The sequence below is a fragment of the Ursus americanus genome, chromosome 21, assembly GCF_024610735.1.
Source record: "Ursus americanus isolate L20-20 chromosome 21, mUrsAme1.1.p, whole genome shotgun sequence".
In the NCBI taxonomy this organism is placed as follows: Eukaryota; Metazoa; Chordata; class Mammalia; order Carnivora; family Ursidae; genus Ursus; species Ursus americanus.
Window position 1 is genome coordinate 51,930,074 of NC_142147.1, and position 27,072 is coordinate 51,957,145.

General features: G+C 37.8%; 1 protein-coding gene across 5 annotated transcripts in view; it reads right to left on the bottom strand.

Moving 5' to 3' along the window:
* The window catches only part of LOC148108305 (glutamate carboxypeptidase 2-like), a 121,313-nt gene extending 98,034 nt beyond the window's left edge, over positions 1-23,279 (bottom strand). For 3 of the 5 annotated variants that reach the window (XM_087870998.1, XM_087871000.1, XM_087871001.1), the window contains exons 1-3: positions 10,248-10,411; positions 8,126-8,234; positions 2,844-3,030 (exon numbers count right to left, since the gene is read on the bottom strand). In XM_087870998.1, coding sequence (XP_087727124.1) covers positions 2,844-3,030; positions 8,126-8,234; positions 10,248-10,356 — 405 coding nt within the window. In that variant the 5' untranslated portion in view covers positions 10,357-10,411. Of the gene's footprint in view, positions 1-2,843; positions 3,031-8,125; positions 8,235-10,247; positions 10,413-23,159 lie in introns of those variants that run through there. The other 2 variants (XM_087870999.1, XM_087871002.1) reach the window with 2 other exon arrangements.
* Between the last annotated feature and the right edge of the window lie 3,793 nt (positions 23,280-27,072).

The following is a 27,072-nucleotide window of genomic DNA, read 5'->3' on the forward strand; positions in this document are numbered from 1 at the left end:
TAATTGGTATTTCTTTTTCAGTTTTTCAGTTACTTTCAAACTTGTTGTGATGTTGTGTTCAAATTACTCCTTATAAAATAGTACACAGCTGATTTTACTTAGTTTGACATGCTATGTTTTAAATCAGTTTTTTCCTTTAATTTTTTTTTCTAATTACTGATACACAGCACTTAAGTCACTTTTACTTTCCTATTATGTAATTTTTACTCTTCCTTTCCCCCCCAATGCTCCTTTTTTCTTTCGTGAAAATCATGTATCTTGGGCAGCTGTCTTAACTTGGGCTCAAATAAAACTCTTTTCCTTTTCCTTTAAAATTTAAAAGGTTTGTTCATTTTGTGTCAACAGTTGACACAGCTTGCTTCAGGAAAAGGAGAAATAGGGAGAAAACAAGGCACTTTGGAGAAGTATGTGACTATGTTCAGATGTACTTTGGATGAAAATAAAAAAGGAAAATGGACTAATGATACAGCTTTTTAAAAATTAGGAAGTTTTAGGCAGTGTGATATTGAGATTTATGATAAATATATATTTGATCTTCATCACGTTTCTGGCACTGAGCTCCTAAAATGTTCTAAAAGGAATTTCCTGATAAGAGCAACAAAGCTGTCTATTGTTATGTTAACGAGGTAACTTTTGGACCCCACTTAAGGATGGGCGCAGGTTGCCAGGAGAACAAACTTAGTGATTAGAGGGTTGGAATTTTCAGTCCCACTGCTAACCTCCCAGCCAGGAGAGAGGAGCTGGAAGTTGAATCAATCACAAGAGCCAAGATTTAATCATTACACCTATGTAATGAAGCGTCCATAAAAACCCAAAGGACAGGGTTCAGAGAGCTTCTCGGTTGGAGATGAGGGGGACTGGGGTTCCTAGAGCGGGTGTGGAAGCTCTCTGCTCTTTCCCACATACTTTGCCCTATGCATCCTTCATCTGGCTATTGATTTGTATCATTTATCATCCTTTTACAATAAATCAGTAATTTGGAATGTAAAATGTTTTTTGCAAATGTTAATTTGCTCAAGCAAATTAATCAATCCTGAGGAGGGGATCATAGGAACCTCTAATTTCTGCCCATCTGTCAGAAGTACAATGAACAAACTGGCATCCTGAGTTGAATGGGGTCATTGGAACCTCCAGTCTATAGTTGGTAGGTCAGAAACACAGGTTAACAACCTAGGCTTGCAACTGGCATCTGAATGGGTGGGGAAGAGGGCAGTCTTATGAGACTGAATTGTTACCGATGGAATCTGATGCTCTCTCTGGGGAAATAGTGTCAGAATTGAGTTGAATCATAGGACACCCAACTGGTGTTTGAGAATTGCTTGTTGGATGTGTGGGGAAAACACTCCCCATTCCAACAGAAATTGGTCTAGGAAGCCAAAAGAAACAGCTAACACCATTCCAGAAAATCTCCAGAATGATGTTTCTACATGATACCTTTATATTAGGTGTCAGACTTGAAGAATTTAATAAATGCTTATAATGACAAAACAAATAATGAAATGGAATAATAAAAGCAAAGTCACAGTCAAAATTGGGAGGTGAAAGAAAAAAGAAAAAGAAGCGCAAGTTTGTTATTTTCCTCACTGGATAGATCATCCCCAAATCCGACAGATCAAGACAGAGATTTTATACACATATATGAACATATATATTAACATAATCAATATCTTATTTCATCATTAAATAACTTTCCTAAACATACTTTTATAGACTCCTTAGTACTTAATTATATAGATATGCCCCCACTTATTTAATAAATATTATGGGACCATATGCTGTATATTGTTCCACATAACCTTTTTTAAAAAATACTTTTTAAATTTTGAGGTAGTTTAATATTTTAAAAAGATTAACTATTAACTACAATAATTTAAAATAGTAGTTAATATGGAAAGTTTTAAATCATATTAGGAAATTTAGCATGGCATTACATCACTAACAGCAAAACATAACAGCATATTTGCCATTAAAAGACTGATTCATTAGTTGATAGAATGTGATTGACATATTAGGAAAAAAATTTTAAATTTATATATATTTAAATCACATGACATTTTCAGTTCACTGATCAATCTGGACATATCTGAAGCTATATACAATTGAGAAGGCTCAAGTAACAAAACGACTGAAGGAAACTATCTCTACTGAAAGGGGCTATTTCAGTACAGTAGCTCTAAAACTAAGGTATGCTAAACAGGGTTAAACAAATGAGTTTTATTTTATGAGTTTCATATTGAATACATATCATGATAAGAAATATCTCAAATTACTTGTATTCTTTTCTTCCTCAAGAATGTACCCTAACTTGCAAACAAGATTGTAAATTGTTTAGATAATCATTCTATAGACATTCTCTCCAAATTCTCTTCCCCTTTAAATGCCCACATCCAAGTTTTGGGCACAGAGCTGAACACATGATCATATGAGTCATATCATTATGTACCAGTAAAAAGCTGCAGACTCAAACTGCACACCAGATGTCTTGAGTTTCCTCACATCCCCAAACTCATACAGTATCTTTTATAGTCTGAACCTATCAAAAATGTGTATATTTTACTTGCTTGGAAGTATTAATATATCATATTTTGTATTAGCACACAATACTAAAAAACAGAAAATACAACTGTCATCAAGCATTAATTTCTCAGACTTTTTCCAACATCACATTAAATTCAAACATCATAGGAAAGGAGTTGACATTGGTAATGAGATATTAAAGACATCATTCACAAGTTTCAATAACATTGATTTCTATCAATAATTAGAGATGTATAGGACATTCTTTCATAAAAGCTGTTTGAAAAGAATAGAGATGAGGATAGTTTCTTATCTCTTTGTTTTACCTCATTTCCGTCTCCATCAATTATTGAGATGTAGTTGGGATGAGTCTTATTTGGATAGGACAACAGGACATCATAATGGGCTAACTCAACAGAATCCAGGCCAAATTCTTTCCACTGGGATTGAATTTGCTTTGCAAGCTGAAAGTTTTGTTCTGTTCCTGCTAAATGTGGCAGCCGTGTAAAATTACTGGTGAACAAAAATTGAAAGTGGTTAGAAATTAATGTTTAGTCTGCCTTTATCCCAAATGAACAACCAAGGAAGGCAGATTGACATTTCAAAGGTGCTTTGAAATGTGATATGTTAAAGAAGGAAAGTGGTACTATTATTGCATCAAATAGATTTTCAAAGCTTATTTTGAAGTTTTCATGCTCTAATTTGTACTCATTCAAAAGAAAAATTGGAGAAACTGATCTTTGTAGAGAATTGTTATATGAAATCCTGTGGGCGTGTCCCCATATAGTAGATGAGGAAAGTGTCCTATTCTTTCCTTAAGACTCATGCGTCTTAGAATTTTCATGGAATTATTTATTTCACTTGTGAAACAGATTTAGAAGGTAAAAAATATTTTCATACAAAATACCAAGTTGTGACGAGCCAAGAATGATTGATAATTACATTTATTTTTAAGTACTCCAAGTTATGGCCAAGTGAGAAAGCTTTTGATTAGCAACCTTTATAAAGTATCTTCATTAAGGAATAATCTAAACATATTTCAAGAAGCTCAGACTGAATCTCTTGTACTCCGTTCATTGTGCATAGTAATACACTTAAAAATCAATGATGATAATTAGCCTGACCAGGAATATCTCTAATGAATAAGCTATGAGGGTAGCTACTAAAAATATTTTCATGAGTTTACTACTTTCTCATTTAATATGTCTGGATACTGGTGCTTTTGTTTGTTTAAATTTCTCTCTCTCTCCTGGAAATGTGTTATTTCCCTGAAGATTCAGCTCTTTGGTATTTTGGTCTCAAATCACTTAGAGAAAAAAAATCCACATGCCAAAAAGCATCATGTATCATAAAAAGACATTTACTTCTAGATCTTCACAAACTTCTGCTCCTGAATATGTAGGTTTTTCTAAAATCAACACATGTCCATCCTTATAGGGATTTTTTAAAAAACAAATAAATAGGCAACATGATTATGATAATTCCATTTTCAAATGTTTACTTTTATGGTAATTTATCTTAATTTTTGACTTGGAAAATCAACTGCCAAGAAGCATAACTCTCAGTTTTTAAAAAAATGGAGTTCTTGTGATTATTTTTTTATAATTCTATTGGAATAATTTAAATTGTATTTACAAAGATAGTATCAAAATCCTTATTCAAAAATGCTTAAGGGCTTAACACTATAGAAGCCAAAGTGGACTGCCCAAGATGGGCCACTTTGGCACGAACATTATTCTGAGCTGAAGGCCATCAAAACCCTACAGGATCAAAAGAAACTTTTGCCACTCCCTTAACAAAACAGAAGAATCTAAATTGGTGATCTTTCTCAAAATAAGGGTTATTAGCAGAGATAAATTTTATCTGAGTGATCCATCTGTATGGCAGGACAAATATCTACCTAATTACCAAACATCTGCTCTTCTTAATCACCCTGCAAAGTGGATTCCTTTCATATACCTCATTTTGCCTGTCTTTGGAATTCCCATGTCTATACGGATTCCCCACACATACACTATTAAATCTGATTTTCTCCTGTGAATCTCTCTTGTGTCAATTTAATTCTTAGTCCTGCTAGTAGGACCTTGAAAGGGATAGGACATTCTTGCTCCCTTACAACAACTTACACAAAATTTCTAATGTGTATTTGCAAAAAGTAATAACAAAAATAACACAAGAGGCAGCTGAGGTTTCTTTATATCTTTTCAATGAATACCTGCAGAGATAACAGAAAAAGAGCCAACACGTTGCAATTTTTTTTCTATATAATACAGATCACAAACTGTAACTAAAGTGAATGCAGATTATGCATATTTCCTCAAGTCAGAGTGATAACTGTCCCTACATGTTAAGAAATAGGGCACCTGGCTTGCTCAGTTGATAAGGCATGTGCCTTTTGATCTCAGGGTTGTGAGTTTGAGCCCCACTTAGGGGGTAGAGTTTACTTAAAAAAATAAATAAATAAAAATGAAAGGAAGAAAAAAAGAACAGTTACCAATAGGGAGTCTTGAACCTGTTCTCCCTACCACCAAAAAAGGAAGGAAGGAAGGGAGCGAGGGAGGGAGGGAGGAATTGATAATTATCAAACCTGGCTATTACAAGTGAAATTCCTTGTAACAGTGTTGTCATTACCAATGAGGATACAAGAGTGTGCTACTATTAGGGCTGGAACCCACTCATGTGGAGCAAAGCTGATCCTAATGAAGAGTAGGAAAAAATCCATTTCCAATGATAAATAAATTGGCATAAAATCTTATAAGTGGTATAGTAGAGGCTTTGCCACTAACCTGTGTAATCCTGGCTAAATCTTTAGTTTCTCATCTGCACCCTCGGAGAATATTACTACCTCACTACTTTCCAAAGATCCGTAGCTCAATTGGGTAACTTAAACTGCAACTCTTAATTTTTATTGTATTATTCAATTACGAAGAGTGTTGCAAATAATTTGTCAATCCTACTAAAATATCAAGTTTTCTTAAAAAATAATAATTTACAAACCATCCCAAATAGCCAACAACTTGTATTTAAAAGTGGGCTCACATATCTCTGTCTGGCTAGAAAAGTGCCACATATCATTACATTATCTCAATTAATAAAGAGAGCTGTCTGGCTTACAAATGATGGAACAGTGCTTCCAGGAGCTAGATGCCTGGAAAGCAGCTAGTAAAAGCAGAAGTGGTACTCAAAGGCCTATCAGGGAAATTCTGAGCCCACAGGTCTACAAGAGTTTTCTAAAATAATCTTGTCTTTCAAAACCGGACCAGAATAGAAGGAAAGTTTCCTTAAGGAGATGCAAAGTAGTGAACAGAGCTGAGAATTCAATGGAGGGGAAAGGGGTGGGGGAATGGGATAGACTGGTGATGGGTAGTAAGGTGCACTGGGTGTTATACGCAACTAATGAATCATCGAACTTTACATCAAAAATCAGGGATGTACTGTATGGTGACTAACATAATATAATAAAAAAAAAAAAACCAGAAGGGAAACAGGACAACCCCTATCCCAAAGGAGGCTGAAAAAAACAGCCCCTACTTTGATCCTCCCAGCCACTATGGAGAGGCAGACAACTTGGAAGTAGAGAGGACCTTTAGAAGCAGAGCAAAGGAAGATAAGATGGAAGATCTGAGGCTTTACCGACCCCTGGCCTATGGGTAGAATTAGATTGAAAGCTCTCTAATGGCTGAATGGCAAATGGGAAATCTGGAGAGTCCAGGAGGTTTCTGGTAATTCTGTGGTCCTTGGAGGGATGAGTTGGGTTCTCTTAATTTCTTTTTTTGTGTGTGCTAATGGTGAAAATCCTTGAGTTCTAAACAATGAGAGGCGTTTTGCTGGGGTCATGGAGAATAAGCAAGAAACTGATTGCTTTCATTTTACTCAGGGTCTAGAAAGAGAAATGAAGGCATTCATTTTTGTTCTCTGCCAGTCAGTCCATGTCACAGGTTAGGAAAGGAAGCAGGGACAGCAGCTCTGTCTAGAAGTGAACATTATATCTTGCCAGAGCTCCACTTTTACTTTATCTATTATACAGAATTATAGTGAAAGAAGTCCTAGAGGCAGAGGAGGGGTTTCCACAAAATTTAAGCTTCCAGGTCTCTCAGTTGAAATGGCCCTTCCAAAGACTGGAAGGTGCCCAAGCAAATTTTTATTCATAGTTTTAATTCTATTGTAATTGAAATAGGAAGCTCCTGGGTGGCTCAGTCCATTAATGTCTGCCTTTGGCTCAGGTCTTGATCCTGGGGTCCTGGGATCCAGCCCTGCTTTGGCTCGGCTCCCTGCTCAGTGGAGAGCCTGCTTCTCCCTCTCCCTCTGCCGCAACCCCTGCTGTGTTTTCTCTCTAGCTCACTCTCTCTTTCAAATAAATAAATAAAATCTTTAAAATAAATAAATAAAATAGACATATGTGTTTGTATGATCATGTGTGTGTACATCTATGCGTGTGTGTGTGTGTATAACTGTCTTTTACATAAAATTCTAACTTGTATTCACTAAGGAATGCTTCAATCACTATCAGGACCTCCAAGTATTTTGCTTTGGAAAAGCTAAGTAGTCTAATCAGTTACATACAGTCATTCTACACAAGTGTTTTATTTTTAGTTGCTTTGCAAATGCTCTTTAAATTTACTAATTTACATATTTTGCTCTACACTACAAATAACTATTTCAGGAAACAGAGAGCTAGTTTTCAAACCATGTCATATATGCGCTCTCTAATTCATCCTTGTCACAGTGATATCATGGTTCCCATTTTACAGATTTGGAAATGAAAGCTCAGGAAGGTTAAGTATTCACTCCAAGTCATTTTACTGTCAATGGGCAAAGATGTAATTTAAATTCAAGCATATCTGAGTCCAACGAATGAACCGTGAGAGACTATGGACTCTGGGAAACAAACTGAGGGCTTCAGAGGGGAGGGGGTGGGGGACTGGGGTAGGCCGGTGATGGGTAGTAAGGAGGGCACGTATTGCATGGGTGTTATATGCAAATAATGAATCATGGAACACTACATCAAAAACTAATGATGTACTGTATGGTGACTAACATAATAAAAAATTATTATAAAAAAAAGTATATCTGAGTGCAAAGTCCAAGTTTATTCTTTTTGCCTAAAATATAATGTTGTCTTCTAAACAGGAGTCAGCAAATTGTTCCACTGACCAGATCCAGCCCACTTCCTTATTTTTGTACAGTCCACAAGCTGAAATGGTTTTTACATTATAAACAGCAAAAAAAAAAATATTTTGTGACATATATGACATTCAAATTTCAGTGCCCATAAATAAAGTTTTACTGAAACTGCTACTCTTGTATGTTTATGTATTTTCTCTGGCCTCTTCTGTGCTACAATAGCAGAGCTGAGTAATTGTAACAGAGATCGGCTGGCCTACAGGGGCTGGTCCTTTATAAGACATAGTTTGTTGACTCCTGCCCAAAATTGAATCTAGTGATACAGTTTAGCTTAAAGTATAATCCTGTCTAGATGAAATATGATACAGTGTTTTCAACAAATAAAACTTTTTTTAAAAGTCAGTTCCTGTATATGAAATATTTAATCAAAACTTTCTGAACAGAATAACAAATTACCCATATAAGCCATCAAGTATATACTTACTATAAGAACCTCTTGATGTTCTCAGCTTTCAATTCATCCAAAAATACCTTCTTCACATTATGCTGTGGAACAATGTTAGTAGGTTCATTGGAGGATTTTATAAACCATCCTGTAAAATACATACAAAGATAGGAACAAGACATGAGTTCACAAACAGGACCTATTTTTCCTTATTATTGTATCTATCATGCATGAAACACAAAGTATCAATGACCTCCAGTATTAACTGAGATTATTTTACATTTAATTTCTCTTGCCCAGTTTCACTAGAAAAAAAATCATGGAAACACTTTTCAAATACAGATCAGTCACAACATACTTTTTTAAAATAATTTCAATGACAGATGTTGCTGTGATTCTAAAAAACGAAATGTTTTATAAGCAAAGGACCAATAAAATTAAATACGTTTCAACTAATGGGGATAAACAAGATCTCTTAAAGGTTAAGGCAAAAAGGAGATCTACCTATTTTCTCCTGAAAGCTTCTATCCTCAGTGACTGCTCCTCTGCTGATGCAGAATAAGCATTTAGTAAATGTTTATAATGAATTAATGATGAATCTATTTCAAGTACATAAATTATTTCAGAGTTGAAGGAAACTCAGACTTGCAATTTGTTTCAGAAACTAAAACAAAATGTATTGAGATTCTGTGTTTCCAATTGAAGCAGGCTTGAGATTTTGAACTTTAGAAAGCTAGAAGAAAACTACAATTAAAAAAAAAGAAAAAAGAAAACTACAATTCACCCAAAGGCTCTGCAAGATGCCCAGTGCACAGAGACCAGAAGGAATGGGTAGCCAGATCACGTGGAGCACTTTGCTCTTGTAGCTGGCTTTCACTCTGGGGGAAATGAGGCATCTTTACAGGCTTTATTTAGAGAAATGATATGATCTGGGCGTAAAATAGTTACCAAAATCACCCATCCAGCTTTTGTGGAAATTTCCAGTTATTAATCATATACATACATACACACACGCATATATACATGCATATTGAAATAAATAGGTGGCAGCAAATGGAAATACAATTCCACTGGTACATAAAACAAAAGGACTTGGATTAGACTGGGATCAGGGCAGGACACACTGAGGATGAAATGCTTGAATTGAGAGATGAAAAACGAACAAAATGAAGAGGTGGGAGGCCTGTGGGGGGAAAGGAGAGCAGAGAATCCTAAGAAAAAATTTACAATTAATAAAGAACTTATTCTGTGTCATCCACTGGGCAGTGAATTCAGAGCAGGGGTGAACTACCTTAAACTAGTCCTGTGCACCAACGTCCAATTAGAAGCATCTCCTCATCAAGAAGGAGTAAAGAAAAGTGCCAGCAACCCAACACTGTGCTAGGAGCTTCGGATGCTCTTTCATTTACCATTCCGAATAAATTACAGATATTCTTATCATAAGGATTGAAAAACTGAAGCCAGGAAAGACTCAGTAAATTGTTCAAAGCCACGAAGAAGTAGCAGAGTCAAAATTAAAATTTAAGAGTCTGAGCTTGTCAGTGCTGCCCCTGGATTTTTAGGAAGTTGGGTTAAGTGTGCGAATCAGTACACAGAGTAACGCAAAAGACCTACCGGCAAAGATCTGCTCAGAGCGCTGACAATAATAGCCAGTTTTCAAATGTTCCTCTAATTATTTAATTCCCAAGGACGAAAGAATGAGGAGAGATAAGAGCCCCCGTGCAACAATGCCCTGACGTCCACCTACTGTATACATGAAGCAGCTCAGGCACACGACGAAAGACCCCAAACAGGTTAGAGTCCTATCCCGCAAAGCTTCCTGGACGACCTAGTTCAACTGCCCCGCTGGTCATAATACGTACCAGTTTCCCAAAGGGCTCGAGCGGGTGGCACCTGCTGAAGTCCTGTTTCAGGGTCTCTGCGTTCCACTCCTTACCCTGGGTGACTGTCTTACCATAGCCTGTCCAGAACCCTACTGTGCCCTCGCCTCCAGCGATCCCCAGCTAAGGCGCCGGAGCCCGTTCCCCACCTTCCCGCAACCCAAAGCACCGTCCCTGGGGTAAACACGCAACAGGACCGCACTCGGCAGCGGCCCGCGAGTCCCGGGAACCGCGGGGCCGCGGGGTAGGCTCCGGCATGTGCGAGTCCTGCGCCCCCCTACCGAAGAGGAAGCCGACGATCAAGAGGCCGGCGGCCAGCACGAGCGTCCCAAAGCGCGGGCGGCGCCAAGCGACAAAGGTCGAGTCGGCTTCGTGCAGGGGATTCCACATCTCGGCGCGGCCGGCGGGGCCTCCTGGGACCTGGGCCTCTGCTGCGGCCCCCCTGCAGCGGGGCAGCGGGACAGCGGGACAGCGGCTTCCTCCCACCTACGCCGCGCTTATCAGTTACTGCGGGCTAGAAGGCGGCGCGCCTGGCGCGGGACTCGTTTCTCCGCCCTAGAATAGTTGTAGCTTACTCTGAACCAATCAGCTTCGGGAGGTTTTACGAAGTGCAAACTCTGATAATTCAGCATCCTGAAGCTGTAAGATTGTGGCTTGTGTACTTTTTTGCATGTGTATATACAACAATTAAAACCTTCTTAAAAAAAATAAAGGCATAGCGTGATCTCATTTTGTATTTCTTGAAATATTTTGTGTGTGTGCATAGGAAAATGTCTGGGTAGGATTAGTACGGAAATATTTACACTGTTTACCTCTGGAGGGTGGTACGGTGAGGTCAGGAAGAGATGGGCGTAAAAGATTTTCTTGAGCTTCTTACTTCCTATACTTCTATACATATTTCTTAAAATAATAAACAAGTTTTTATGTAGTAATAAACATTAACAGAAAAATACTGCATTTTACTTAAATATGACAAATGTGGTTTTTCTGAAAAAGTAAGAAGCTATTTTCTATTGAGTATCCTGCTTTTTTCTTTTTGTTTTGTAAGAATTTTTGAACATATATATGCCTATAATTTTTAAATTTTTTTACTCAATAATGAAGATTTTCATATCAATATATAAATTATCTTGTTTATTGTTTTTTAGTAGTGTTATAATATTTTCAAGGATAGATTGAAGAATGCAATTTTCATTCTAAGCATACCAAAAATTTCTGTGTAGCTGATTCACATAAGAACTTAATATATTGAATTAAAGCTAAAATCTGTTCTGAAAAGTAACACCACAAATTTTGTCATGAATAAACATTTAAAAAGAGGGAGTAGCCCTTGAAGAACTCGAAATATGAGAAAGCATTCTCGAGACAGATGAAGTAGACATATTCCACACACAGCAGAATAATCAGAGAATGTTAGTGATTTCAGTGTGGTAAGAAGTAAGGTGTGTGTGATTTGTACAGAGCAAAGTGAAAACTTATTGAGATTTATTTGGAATATAAAAGTATAAAAGTGCGAACTCAGCCAGAAGCTGTTGGGAATAAATTTTGGCAAAGGTTGCAGTTGTTCTTGTTTTTGTTCTTAAGATTTATTTATTCTAGAGAGAGTGTGTGTGTGAGCAAGGCAGGGGGTGGAGAGACAGACTGAGAGGAGAGAAAGAATTCTCTAGCAGACTCTCTGAGTGCAAAGTTCATGATCTAAGCCAAAATCAGGGGTCAGACAAAACCAACTGAGCCACCCAGGCACTTACCATTTTGAAAGTCTGTAATGGGAATTCAGAGAAAAATATATTGAGTTCAAAACTGAAGGGAATCGAGTTAGTGTGTGGCTGAAGAAAGATCTTCTTCAAAGCTTCTGACAGAATATGGGGGAAAGAATGGGGTGCCTGGGTGGCTCAGTCTGTTAAACATCTGCCATCAACTCAGGTCATGATCTCCAGGTCCTGGGATCTAGCCCTGCATCCCCACATTGGTCTCCCTGCTTGGCGGGGAGTCTACTTCTCCCTCTCCCTCTGCCCCTCCCTCCCACTCATTCTCTCTTTCTCCCTCAAATAAATAAAATCTTAAAAAGAAAAAAAAAGAATATGGTGGAGAAGAAACTGAAGATTCAATTAAAATGCAATTTTATTAGGAAATGGGAGGAACAGGGAATGGAGGGATATTACATTGTTTATGCCAAACTAGAAACTAAAAGCTAGAATCTCTGTTTTTGTTTTATTTTGTTTTGTTTTAAATAATTGGAACTCTTGTACACTGTTGGTGGGAATGCAGAATGACGCAGCCACTATGAAAAATGGTATGGAGTTTCCTCAAAAATTTAAAAAGAACTACCAGCAATCCCAGTTCTGGATATTCATCCAGAAAAACTGAAAGCAGAATCTTGAAGAGATATTAGCACTGTCATGTTTATTGCAGCCCTATTCACAATGGCCAGGATGTGGAAACAACCTAAATGTCCACCAATCAATGAATGGGTTAAAAAAATATGGTATATACATACAGTGAGATATTATTCAGCCTTGAAAAAGAAGGAAATCCTTCAATATGTGACAACATCAATGAACCTTGAAGACATTCTGCTAAGTATAATAACCAGTCACAGAAAGGAAAATACTGCATGCTTTCACTTATATATCTAAAAGAGTCAAACTTGAAGAAGCAAAGACTAGAACAGTGGTTGTCAGGGAGTTGCTAATCAAGGGCTATAAAATTTCAGTTGTGCAAGATGAAAAAGATCTAGATAAATGGTGCACAACATTGCACCTATAGATAACTTTGTGCGGTATAGATAACAATACTGTTTTGCACACTTAGAAATCTGTTAAAAGAGGACCAAGATATGGAGGCAACCCAAATGTCCACCAGGAGATGACTGGATGAAGAAGAGGAAGTATAGATATACAATGGAATACTACTCAGCCATAAAAAGAATGAAATCTGCCATTTGCAACAACATGGATGGATCTACAGGGTATAATGCTAAATGAAATAAGTCAGAGATAAACAAATACGGTATGCTCACACTCATATGGGGAATTTAAGAAACAAAACAAATGAACAAAGTAAAAAAGAAACAAACATAAAACCCCTAGACTCTTAACTATGGAGAACAAACTGGTGATTACCAGAAGGGAGAAGGGTAGGGAGCATGGATGAAGTAGGTGAAGGAGATTAAGAGCACTGGGTGATGTATGGAATTGTTGTATCAGATGTTGTAGACCTGAGGTAAATATAACACTGTATGTTAATTACACTGGAATTAAAAAATAAAAAATAAAATAAAAACAAAAACAAAAAGCAAAATAAATAAATAATCTGTTAAATGCATAGATTTCATATTAAATATTCTCACCACCATTTTAAAAACAAACTAGGTAGCAATTCTAAAAACTAAAGGATGCGAAAAGGCCCAGATTATAAAGAAAAGAACAAATGAATAAAGATATGGCTTCTAAAATGCTGAATCTTAGATTCATTTAGGGTATTTATCTAAAAAAATAAATAAATAAACAACAACAAATATTATTGAGAAGACACAAATACTTCCACATACAAATATGCAAAGTACATCTCCTCAAAGTTACCAAGTTACCAAATAACTCCTCAATTCTCTTTCTCTGTCCACCTCACCCCTCGCTCTCTCCCTCTTCCCCCATGCCCTCTCAGTGGAATGACTGAACCTTGGGGCACTATATAGCTATGAGAGTTATCTAGACCCATAAAGACATCTGTTCCAGCCAAATAGGAAAAACATGACAAAAGTGTAGCTTTCCATCAAGATCACAGGTATTTTGATTTACATAAGAAGACATTTTAAATAACATAAGAACCAAAGAAAATTAGTTCCAGCGATATAGCCACCTAAATGGGTTTGCAGAGTCTTACTAGAAGAATTAGGTTAAATCCAGATCTAAGCATGTAATCTGCATGGATTTTGAAATCTATACAACCATTTAGTGAATTGATATAGGGACTACAACAGGGCATCACAGGCACAGATGTGAGAACCCCTGGTCAGTATCTCAGATAACTATGAAAATCCCAAACATCTAAAAGAGTATCCTTGAAGACTCTTTGTGATGACCCCGGTGTTTCCTTTGTGAAAAAGCATATTTTTAACCCCAGAATATTTAGAATTAAACATAGAAATGTATGGGTAATTGAGCCCATTAATTAAAAGAAATTTGTATTTCAAAAATGTAATGTGAGATATTTGAGATAATTTGGACTATTCAATTAAACTTAATTCTAAATTTCAGCTGTATAATCAAGTAATTGAGTTCACCTTTTGGGTTTTAAATTGAAATTACTTAGTATATTTATATGCAGTTTTACTGGAATATGTAAAAGAAATTAAGATTCCCCATAATTATAAATTAAATTTATTAGACTTATAAGAATTACATTTAAGCACTTGAAAATTTTTGTTAAATGATTGAAGTGCCTAAAAATTAATAGAATCCATTAAATGTATAAATGCTATTTAAAATGTTTAATAGTGTTTAATCAAGTATGTAAAATAAGACTAAAATTTAAAAAAGTCCCATAGTTATTGTTAAAATTTATTAGATTTATAAATAGAATGAGATACATACACTGAAAGTAAAGCCACTAAGGAAGAATAAGGTTTTTTAAAAATTTCTAACTTCAATCAACCAAATACTGGTTGTAAAAGTTAAAGTAAAACTCTGAATATTTTTTTTCTATATAAAACCTGCCCTTGAGAACATTAAAAAAAAAAGTGTCACAGTGTCTAGCAAAGTTAATTACTAGTTCCCCAATTAACATTTTCACTTTTAAACTAGATGACACTTTCAAACATACTGGCAATCCTTAGTTTCTTTTGCCAGGTCCTCCTTTGCCAGTCCTTTAAATGTGGGAGTGTCTCAAAAGTCTGCCTTTGGCCCTATGTTATCTTCTTTCTATAGTAGCCATTAAGGTGATTTCAAACTCCAAGTACGATGTATGCTCTTGCAGAAACTGGCTAGAGTTTCACCAAACATTGCCCTGTTTCCTAGGCACATAGCTAGACTGCAAGTCTCAGTACCCCTTAAAACTAGCTAAGCCAATTTCTTATGTAAGGCTACTAAAATACAGGAGAAAGTAATGTCTGGCACTGCCAGGCCTGGCCCTTAAAAACCTCCTATACAATCTTCCACTCTCCCTCCTCACATTAATCATTTGACTGAATGCACACAATCTTAAGAGAGGATCCAAGGCTCTACGGGATGGTATAGCCTTAAGATGGAAAGAACATCCATTCCTAAATCATTTCTTGGAGGAGTGACCAGTAATCAAGAATGTCCAATTGGACTTCAAAGAAGTGAAAAATAAACTTCTATTTTTTTGGAACCAAATGGATTTCTTTGTTACAACAGCTGGTGCCACTAAATATTACTGATATTGATAGAATCCTCCATTTTTTCACGTTTTTTGCCAGCCTAGACTTCACACCCCTGAGATCCATAATTAAATATCTAATTGCTGAATTGAGATTTCTACCTAAAAGTCTATTCAGCCACTCAAACTTCACATAATCAAAGAGAAGTTGGTCTACTATCCAGCTGTATTAGTCAAGGTTCAACAGAGAAACAGAACCAGTAGGATACACACGACTGAGGGCTAGCAAGATGGCAGAGGACTAGGAGACCTAAATTTTGTCTGGTCCCAGGAATAAAGCTAGATAGTTATTAAACCATTCTGAACACCCATGAACTCAACAGGAGATTGAAGAAAAGAATAGCAGCAACTCTATGAACAGAAAAGCGACCACTTTCTGGAAGGCAGGATGTGCGGAGAAGTGAATCTGAGGTGATATGTGGGAAGATAGACCACAGGGTGAGGGAGCTTTCATCAGCCAGCTACAGGCAAGTGATAGAACAGAGAAGTACAAAATCGGAACTTTTAGAAGTCTGCTCTGGTGAGGGATGTCACTCAGGCAGCTAAGGGGAGGGGGGTAGAACCCTTGCTGGGACAGTGCAGTCTCAGGACCCTCGGGGTCACAGAAGGACTGAGGGTGCCTGAGTGCAGCAGAGCTCCCAGGTATCAGAGCGGGGAAGCTGGCTGCAAAGAGTGAGCCGAGGACGGGGCTCTCAGCTTGGGGTTGCCATAAACGGCAAACTGTGGCACAGCTGGGCCACTGCTCTTCGAACAGGGGCCCAATAAGCAGCAGATCTGGGGAGACTCTCCTTCCTCCCCTAGGAGAAGTGGCATGGGAACATGGCACAGGAGCTTGCTGGGCTTGGAGACTCCAAATGGGGTCCTGTGCCTGAGATAGAAAAGCTTGGTCACAGGCCCGGTGAGTGCGGAGTGCGGACAGAGACCAAAGAGAGAGGAGTGACTGACTGCTTTTCTCTGAGAGCTCACTGAGGAGTGGGCCCCGAGCTCTTGGCATCTCCAGGGCCAGAGATTGGGAGGCTGCCATTTTCAGTCTTATCCTCTAAAAAGCTGCTCTGAAAGCCTTCAAGGAACAAAAGCTACTGAGAGCAAACCCAAGCAGATTACTTAGCCTGGCCCCTGGCAAGGGCCATGCAGTACTGCCTGGGGCAAAGACATGTGAGAATCACTGCAACAGGCCCCTCCCCCAGAAGATCAGCAAGAACATGCAGCCACAACCGAGTTTACAGATCAATGAGAACTGCAAAACTCCAGCGCTACAGGAATACAGCACATAGAATTCATGGCTTTTCCCCCATGATTCTTTAGTCTTTCAAAGTTAATTTTTTAAATTTTCTTTATTTTTTTCTTTTACTATTTCTCTTTTTTTGAATTTTTCTTCTTTCCTTTTTCAACCAACTTCTTATCAATTCCTTTTTAAAATCTTTGATTTTCATTTTTACAGTCATATTCCAACCCTACATTGTATTTACCCTTATTTTCGTGTATATATATAAGTTTTTCTTTCTTTAAAATTTTGGGAGGCATTTTCTCCTAACAGACCAAAATACAGCCAAAATCTAGTATGTGGCTCTGTTCTAATCACCAGCCTGATCATATTCTTTTTTTTCCCCTTTTCCCCCCAGTTTCAGGTCTCTTATGATTTGCTTAGTGTATATTTTTCTGGGATCATTGTTATCCTTTTAGCAGTTTGTTCTCTTGTTCATCTGTTCTTCTCTGGACAAAATGACAAAACAGAAAGACTCACCTCAAAAAAAAGGAACAAGGGCAGTACTGAACAAGGGCAGTAATCAACATGGACATTAGTAAGATGTCAGAACTAGAGTTCAGAATGATGATTATAAAGATATTAGCTGGGCTTGAAAAAAGCATAGAAGATACTAGAGAATCCCTTTCTGGAAAAATAAAATCTAACCAAGTTGAAATAAAAAAGGCTATTAATGAGGTTCAATAAAAAATGAAAGCTCTAACTGCTAGGTAAATGAGGCAGAAGAGAGAATTAGTGATATAGAAGATCAAATGATGGGGAATAAAGAAACTGAGAAAAAGAGAGATAAACAACTACTGGATCACGAGGGGAGAATTCGGGAGATAAGTGATACCATAAAGTGAAACAATATTATAATAATTGGGATCCCAGAAGAGGAAGAAACAGAGAGAGGGGCAGAAGGTATATTGGAGCAAATTATAGTGGAGAATTTCCCTAATTTGGGGAGGGAAACGGGCATCAAAATCCAGGAGGCACAGAGAACCCCCCTCAAAATCAGTGAAAATGGGTCAACACCCTGACATCTAACAGTAAAACTTACAAACCTCAGAGACAGAGAGAAAATCCTGAATGCAGCTCGGGACAAGAGATCTGTAACCTACAATGGTAGAAACATTAGATTGACAGCAGACTTATCCACAGAGGCCTGGCAGGCCAGAAAAGACTGGCATGATATATTCAAGGCACTAAAGGAGAAAAATATGCAGCCCAGAATACTATATCCATCTAGGTTGTCATTGAAAATAGAAAGAGAGATAAAAATCTTCCAGGACAAACTAAAAGAATTTGTGATCACCAAACTAGCCCTACAAAAAATATTGAAAGGGGTCCTCTAAGCCAAGAGAGAGCCTAAAAGTAACATAGACCTGAAAGGAACAGAGAAAATATACAGTAACAGTCACCTTCCAGGCAATACAAATGGCACTAAATTCATATCTTTCAATAGTTACCCTGAATGTAAATGGGCTAAATGACCCAACCAAAAGACACAGGGTATCAGATTGGATTAAAAAAAAAAAAAACCCAAAAAAACCCAAAACAAGACCCATCGATATGCTGTCTGCAAGAGACTAATTTTAGACCCAAAGACACCTCCAGATTTAAAGTGAGGGGGTAGAAAACCATTTACTGTGCTAATGGACATCAAAAGAAAGCTGGGGTGGCAATCCTTTTATCAGAAAATTAGATTTTAAACCAAAGACTATAATAAGAGATGAGGAAAGACACTATATCATACTTAAAGGGTCTATCCAACAAGAAGATCTAACAGTTGAAATATTTATGCTCCTAACATAGGAGCAGCCAAGTATATAAGCCAATTAATAACAAAATCAAAGAAAGACATCAACAATAATACAAAAATAGTAGGGGACTTTAACACCCCCTCACTGAAATGGACAGATCATCTAAACAAAAGATCAACAAGGAAATAAGGGCTTTAAATGATATGCTGGACCAGATAGACTTCACAGATAATTCAGAGCATTCCATCCCAAAGCAACAGAATACACATTCCTCTCTAATGCACGTGGAACATTTTCCAGAATAGATCACATCTTGGGTCACAAATCAGGTCTCAACCAGTACCAAAAGATTGGAATCATTCCCTGCATATTTTCAGACCACAATGCTTTGAAACTTAAATTTAATCACAAGAGGAAAGTTGGAAAGAACTAAAATACATGGAGGCAAAAAAGCATCCTACTAAAGAATGAATGGGTCAACCAGGAAATTAAAGAATAATTTAAAAAATTCATGGAAACAAATGAAAATGAAAATACAGCTGTTCAAAATCTTTGGGATTCAGCAAAGGTAGTCTTAAGAGGAAAGTATATAGCAATACAAGCCTTTCTCAAGAAACAAGAACGGTCTCAAATATACAACCTAACCCTATACTTAAAAGAGCTGGAGAAAGAACAGCAAATAAATCCTAAACCCAGCAGGAGAAGAGAAATAATAAAGATCAGAGCAGAAATCAATGAACTAGAAACCAAAAGAACAGTAGAACAGATCAACGAAACTAGAAGCTGGTTCTTTGAAGAATTACTAAGATTGATAAAGCCCTCGCCAAACTTATCAAAAAGAAAAGAGAAAGGGCAAATAAATAAAATCATGAATGAAAGAGGAGAGATGACAACCAACACCAAAGAAATACAAACATTATAAGAACATATTATGAGCAACTATATGCCAACAAATTAGACAATCTGGAAGAAATGGATGCATTCCTAGAGATGTATAAACTACTAAAACTGAACCAGGAAGAAGTAGAAAACTTGAACAGTATCAAAAATGGCCCAACGAACAAGAGCCCAGGGCCAGATGGCTTCTCAGGGGAATTCTACCTAACATTTAAAGAAGAATTAATACCTATTCTTCTGAAAATGTTCCAAAATGCAAAAAGAAGAACTCCCAAACTCATTTTATGAGGTCAGCATTACCTTGACCCCAAAACCAGACAAAGATCCTATCAAAAAGGAGAATTACAGACTAATATCCCTGATGAACATGGATGCAAAAATTCTCACCAAAATACTAGCCAGTAGGATCCAACAGTACATTAAAAGGATTATTCACCATGACCAAGTGGGTTGCAAGGTTGGTTCAACATCCATAAATCAATCAATGTGATATACTACATTAACAAAAGAAAGAACAAGAACCATATGATACTCTCAATAGATTCAGAAAAAGCATTTGACAAAGTACAACATCTTTCTTGATTAAAACTCTTCACAGTGTAGGGATAGAGAGTACATACTTCAACATCATAAAAGCCATCTATGAAAAATCTACAGCGAATATCATTCTCAGTGGGGAAAACTAAGAGCTTTTCCCATAAGTCAGGAACATGGCAGGGATGTCCACTATCACCACTGCTATTCAACATAGTACTAGAAGTCCTAGCCTCAACAATCAGACAACAAAAAGAAATAAAAGGCATCCAAATCAGCAAAGAAGTCAAGTTCTCACTCTTTGCAGATGATATGATACTTTATGTGGAAAACCCAAAAGACTCCACCCCAAAACTGCTAGAACTCATGCAGGAATTCAATAAAGTGGCAGGATATAAAATCAATGCACAGAAATCAGTTGCATTTCTATACACCAACAACAAGACAGAAGAAAGAGAAATTAAGGCGTCAATCCCATTTACAATTGCACCCAAAACTGTAAGATATCTAGGAATAAGTCCACCAAAGAGGCAAAGAATCTGTACTCAGGAAACTATAGAATACTCATGAAAGAAATTGAGGAAGACACAAAGAAATGGAAAATGTTCCATGCTCATGGATTGGAAAAACAAATATTGTGAAAATGTCTATGCTACCTAGAGCAGTCTGCACATTTAATGAAATCCCTACCAAAATATCATCAACTTTTTTCACAGAAATGGAACAAATAATCCTAAAATGTGCATGGAACCAGAAAAGACCCCAAATAGCCAGAGGAATGTTAAAAAAGAAAAACAAAGCTGGTGGCATCACAATTCCAGACTTCAAGCTCTGTTACAAAGCTGTAATCAAGTCAGTATGGTACTGGCACAAAACAGACACATAGATCAATGGGCCAGAATAGAGAGCCAAGAAATGGACCCTCAACTCTATGGTCAACTAATCTTCGACAAAGCAGGAAAGAATGTCCAATGGAAAAATAATAATTTTTCTTCAATAAATGATGTTGGGAAAATTAGACAACTACATGCAGAAGAATGAAACTGGACAATTTCCTTACACGACACACAAAAAGAGACTCAAAATGAATGAAAGACCTAAATGTGAGACAGGAATCCATCAAAATCCTTGAGGAGAACGCAGGCAGCATCCTCTTTGACCTCAGCTGCAGCAACTTCTTCCTAGACACATCGTCAAAGGCAAGGGAAGCAAGGGCAATAATGAGCTATTGGGACTTCATCAAGATAAAAAGCTTTTGCACAGCAAAGAAAACAGTCAACAAAACCAAAAGACAACTGACAGAATGGGAGAAGATATTTGCAAATAACATATCAGATAAAGGGCTAGTATCCAAAATCTAAAAAGAACTTATCAAACTCAACACCCAAAAAACAAATAATCCAATCAAGAAAAAGGCAGAAGACATGAACAGACATTTCTCCAGAGACATCCAAATGGCCAACAGACACATGAAAAAGTGTTCAACATCACTCGGCATCAGGGAAATACAAATCAAAACCACAATGAGATACCACCTCACACCAGTCAGAATGGCTAAAATTAATGTCAGGAAATGACAAATGTTGGTGAAGATGCAGAGAAAGTGGAACCCTCCTACACTGTTGATGGGAATGCAAGCTGGTGTAGGCACTCTGGAAAACAGTATGGAGTTTCCTCAAAAAGTTGAAAATAGAGCTACCCTATGATCCAACAATTGCACTACTGGGTATTACCCCAAAGATACAAATGTAGTGATCTGAAGGGGCATGTGTACCCCAATGTTTATAGCAGCAATGTCCACAATAGCCAAACTATGGAAAGAGCCAATGTTTATAGCAGCAATGTTCACAATAGCCAAACTATGGAAAGAGCCTAGATGTCCATCAACAGATGAATGGATAAAGAAGATATACAATGGAATATTATGCAGCCATCAAAATAAATGAAATCTTGCCATTTGCAATGATGTGGATGGAACTAGATTATGCTAAGTGAACTAAGTCAATCAGAGAAAGACAATTATCATATGATCTCACTGGTATGTGGAATTTGAGAAATAAGGCAGAGGATCTTAGGGGAAGAGAGGAAAAAAAGAAACAAGATGAAACCAGAAAGGGAGACAAATCATAAAAGATTTTTAATCTCAGGAAACAAACTGGGGGTTGCTGGAATAGAGGGGGGTGGGAGGGATGGGGTGGCTGGGTGTTGGACATTGGGGAGGGTATTTGCTATGGTAAGCACTGTGAATTGTGTAAGACTCATGAATCACAGACCCGTATCCCTGAAACAAATAATACATTGTATGTTAATAAAAAAATAAATAAAACCTTCAAAAAAATCTGGAAATGTAATCTATAAAATTTCATTCTGTGGAAAGAGTTCACCCACACAACGGTGCTTACTGATATTCTTCCGTCCACAGGAGACCCGTAGTTACTTTTTCTAACACATGGCTTCTTTAAGGGTTCTGGGTTTATGATGACAATAATAAAATTGCCTTTTGATTAAAAAAAATACACACAACTATATATAAGATAAGATGTATTATAGGAATTGGCTCAGATGGCTACGGAGGCTGAAAAATCCCTTAATCTGCTGTCTGCAAGCTGGAGACCCAGGAAAGCCAGTGGTATAATTCAGTCCAAGTCAAAAGCCCTGAGAAGGGGTGTTGGGTGGGAAAGGATAGCTCTGGTTTAAGACCCTATTCTGAAGGCCCAAAATGCAGTTGCTCTGAAGTCAGAGGGCAGGAAAAGATGTACGCCCCTGTTCAAGAAGAAAGAAAAGGAATTTACCATTTTCAAATCTTTTTGTTTTATTCGGGCCCTGATCACATTGGTGAGGGAAGATCGTTTTTACTCAGTCTACTGAATCAAATGTTAATCTCTTCCAGAGATAACCTAACAGACACATCAGAAATAATGTTTACCAGCTATCTGGGTGTTCCTTAGCATAGTCATGCTGACATAAAATTAACTATAATACCACATCCCAACACCACTCCCACCCCCTGCTAGACTTCCCTGTCTGTCCTATTTGAATAAATGACACCACTCTCCACTGATGTTCAGGATGAAATTTTAAGTCATTCTTCATCTATTCACTCATGAAATATTTATTTAGTGTCTCCTATGTGCCAGGGACTATGCTAGGTGCAGCAGACACAATCATAAATGAAGTAGACTTGTTTCCTATTACCTCTTTTACTCCTACCCAATTACCAACCACCAGTGTCTCCTAAAAAATAAATACCATCATCTCAATCTTCTGTTTGAAAATCTTTGCCTTTACTTGTTTTCCCCCTACAAAATAAAATTTAAATTCTTCATCAAGATCTGCACATTTTTCTAAAACCTTACCCAAATCCATTGTAGTGGACATCAACTTTGAAAACCTTGTGTCCCTGGGCACAGTTAATTGAATGAAGAATAGACACTCGATTCAGCTTCGAGGTAAATCTTTTGCTGAGGTGTTGGATTGGAGTTTGAAGTGGCTGGAAGTGTTACATAGGTGGCCAGTCAGCTTCTGCCTATCACACGGATACAATAACAGAGAAAGGGGGATTAACTACAAAGTAGAAGGAAGCAAGTGTCCAGAGAAAGCAGAGATAGTATCAGAAATGGAGTCAATGCCCTAATTCCTGACCTTCAAGATCTTGGTTCCAGTGTTTCTAGAGACCCAGTGTCCTTCCTGCTCTTGAGTTCTGGGAGATACTCTTGAATCTTTTAAATAAACCCCGGCTCCCTTATTCAGTCTCTTTTTTGCTTAAACTAACTGGAGTTGGTTTCTCTTGCTTAGAATCCTGAATAATTAAGCTCTCCAGTCTCATCATTCATTCAGCTCTAGTTCCCCATTCCCCGCCGGCATCACCTCCAGAGGCAGCCAGAAAACAGCACTCAAGAGGCTCAGCAGGGACCTTTGTCTGGTTGCTCATTGCTCCTGGGAGCCTTTGCGGGGTGAGGTTCCCCTCTTATGACACCAGAACTTATTAAAAGATAAACTGAGGCAGATTAAAATTTTAAGTTTACTTAAGAAAAACCAATTCAAATCAAGCAGCATCAAACTGGAAGTGGTTAGAAATGTTCCACTGACAGGAGCATAGTGAGAGGCTTTTTACAGAGAAAAGGCAGAGGAAATAACTGATTGGCTATAACTTAAAGACCAGTTGGCTGATTGTGACTGGTTGTCCTTAGCTTTTTTTTTTAAAGATTTTATTGATTTATTAGAGAGAGAGAGAGCACGAGAGCTCCGTGTGTGCATGTGTGGGGGGAGGGGCAGAGGGAGAAGCAGACTCCCAGCTGAGCAGGGAGCCCTCTACTGGGCACTCAGGGTACATGGGACTTGATCCCAGGGCTTGATCCCAGGACCCTAAGATCATCATCTGAGCAGAAGGCAGATACTTACCAGCCTGAGACACCTAGGTGCGCCTGTCCTTAGGATTTTGATTTCTTAACCTTGAGGCTTGGATTTGGGTTTGCTTATAAAGGCTGCCATGGCATTAGAACCACATCAGTCTAAAGGTCTCCTGGTTTAATTAACTTAGCACTGCTCATTTATCAGTTTGAGATTTTGGATTCCTTCAAGTCCAGTGGGTATAAAGAAAGGGTCTCTTGCCAAAGATATGCTCTAGTGCAAGTCGTTTATTTAGGTTTATAAAGACTGTTTGCTGTTGTTGGAGTAGGAGTTTGTTAACCAACCCTTTGAGGGTTTAGAAAAGGTCGTGAGCTATTTCACACTTTTTATATTGGGGGCCTTGATGCCCTCTTAGGCAAAAATATTTTGCTATTTTCTTCAGAAATATCTATCTTATGATTCTGTACTTTTCTAGTATGTACTGTATCTTGGTTAAGAAACACCTAATGTGTCCACCTTTTCTTCTGCCAAGAGCTAAACTTAAATGTTTTTTTGAGCTACTGACCAATAATATGCAAATAAGTTCTTTGTATGGGATAAGGTTACTGGCTAGGACAGCCTTGTGGGAGAAAGACCTCTTTTGCCTTCAGAAATGGCAGGAAATATGCTGTTCCTCAGGATTGACTTCTCCGCCCGTGATTCTGACACGATCATATGATGACGTACATTGATATATGCTTGACAATTCATTTCATTGTTTCTTGCCCTTTCTGGTGAGGAATTTGATCTGTTCTTCTGTTCCAGCTCCTCCCCTTAGCAGGTAAGTCAAAGGAGAACAGAGAATTATGGGAGAAGTGTGACAGAGCCCTGAGAGTGAGGATTTCAACATGATATTTTCCAGAAAGACTGAAGAATTAGTCAACCAGTCAAAACACATTTGGACTAGAATTTCTTTCTATATGTCTTTTTGTTCTAGTTTTTTAAAATTTTCTCCTTTAAAAATCTTTTTTAGTACAATTTAGAAGAACTCTAGCTCTGTCCTAGCTGACCAGACAGGACAAGGAATATTTCCAGATCTCAGACCTAAATACATAGAGGAACAGCTTATTCCAAAGGAGGCAAGCCAGTGAGGGAGGATCCTCTTTGGAAAGCCCAGTAAGAAGAAAGTTGGTAAGTGGAAACTGGGAGTTGCCCTGCAAAATAAACCTTTACCCTCTGGACAAGGACGAAGAGAGAGTTGTAACGTAGTTTCAGATTCCAGAAGAAAAGGCATTTCTGCCATTGATTGCCAAGATACTCTTTTGTAGTTTAGCCTCTGCTTAGAATGCTAATTCCCATCTCTTTCTCTCTCTCTCTCTCTCTCTTTTAAAGATTTTATTTATTTATTTGACAGAGAGAGAGAGACAGCCAGCAAGAGGGAACACAGGCAGGGGGAGTGGGAGAGGAAGAAGCAGGCTCCCAGTGGAGGAGTCTGATGTGGGGCTCTATCCCAGGACTCTGGGCTCACGCCCTGAGCTGAAGGCAGACACTTAACGACTGAGCCACACAGGCACCCCATAATTCCCATCTCTTGTACCTACTCTTCTTCCTGTTTCTTGGGAAAGCTGCCCAATTCCATCTGTTTTTCTACCTGGATATTTGGAATTTATTTTTTTCTCATGAGCATATATTATTCATATTCCAATGGATTTTGCTGTTTAACGGAAAGAACTCTAAGGCAGGAATCAAGAACTGTGATTTTATATACTTAAAAGATTTAACAATGTAATCATAACTGTTATTTCTTATTTGCTATATGACTGAGACTGTGATAAATGTTTACACGGACAGATGGAAATCAATGAAATGTTAGGTGAGCAACGAACTATGAGGGTAGATATATATGATAAGATTTGTTTTGGTTACAGAATAAAATATAAATAAAATTATCTGTGGTGTACATGCAATCATTACTGTGTTTTGTGCTTAGGCATAAGTAGTGAGTATTTTGGACAGATATTGCAATTTTTATAGCCAAGCCAAATAACTCAATAGAAGAGGAGTCTGCCTTTATTAATTTATCTTTATTTTTTGTCAAGGTTAGGAAGCTAGATGTCTGGTTCCCACTAAGAAGCACCTGGGTGGATCAGTCAGTTAAGCATCCTGCTCTTGATCTCAGCTCAGGTCTTGATCTCAGGGCCGTTAGTTCAAGCCCCATATTGGGCTCCACACTGGGCATGGAGCCCCCCCGCCCCCCCCGCAAATGCCACCTGGGCATTGCAAGACCAGAATATTTACTATTATAGATATGAAATAGAACTGAGTTATGCCCTTCATTCAGAAGCTCCAGGGCAACATATGCTATATTATAGGGTAAAATGGGAAGCAGGGGGAAGGGAAACATAACTTTATTAGGATGTGAATCCAAGATTCTTAAAAGGTCAAAATAACTTTCTCATTTTTAAGTTATTTTATTTCTCTTTGGGGAATTGAGTTAATAAATATTCATTTTCCCTTCCCATTTTTACTTCTGACTTTTCATTAAGATGGAGTAAGTTATTGACAGAAAGACCCCTTCTTGGATTTCGTCGTCCCAGATAAATTCTATTTTTCAGTTAAAACTCTGCATACAGGAGGGGCACCTGGGTGGCTCAGTCAGTTGAGCATTCAACTCTTGGTTTCAACTCAGGTCATGATCTCAGAGTCGTGAGATCGAGCCCTGCATTGAGTCTCACTTTGGACTTGATGCTCCGCATCCGCACTCAGCAGGGAGTCTGCTTGAAGATTCTCACCCCCTCTCCCTCCCTCTACTCACACTTGTGCTCTCTCTCTCAAATAAATAAATAAATAAATCTTAAAAAAAAACCCTCTGCACACAGGAAAATAATTTGAATTATTAAGCAAGTGGCATAGGTGTTTATGCTACCTCCATAGGTATTG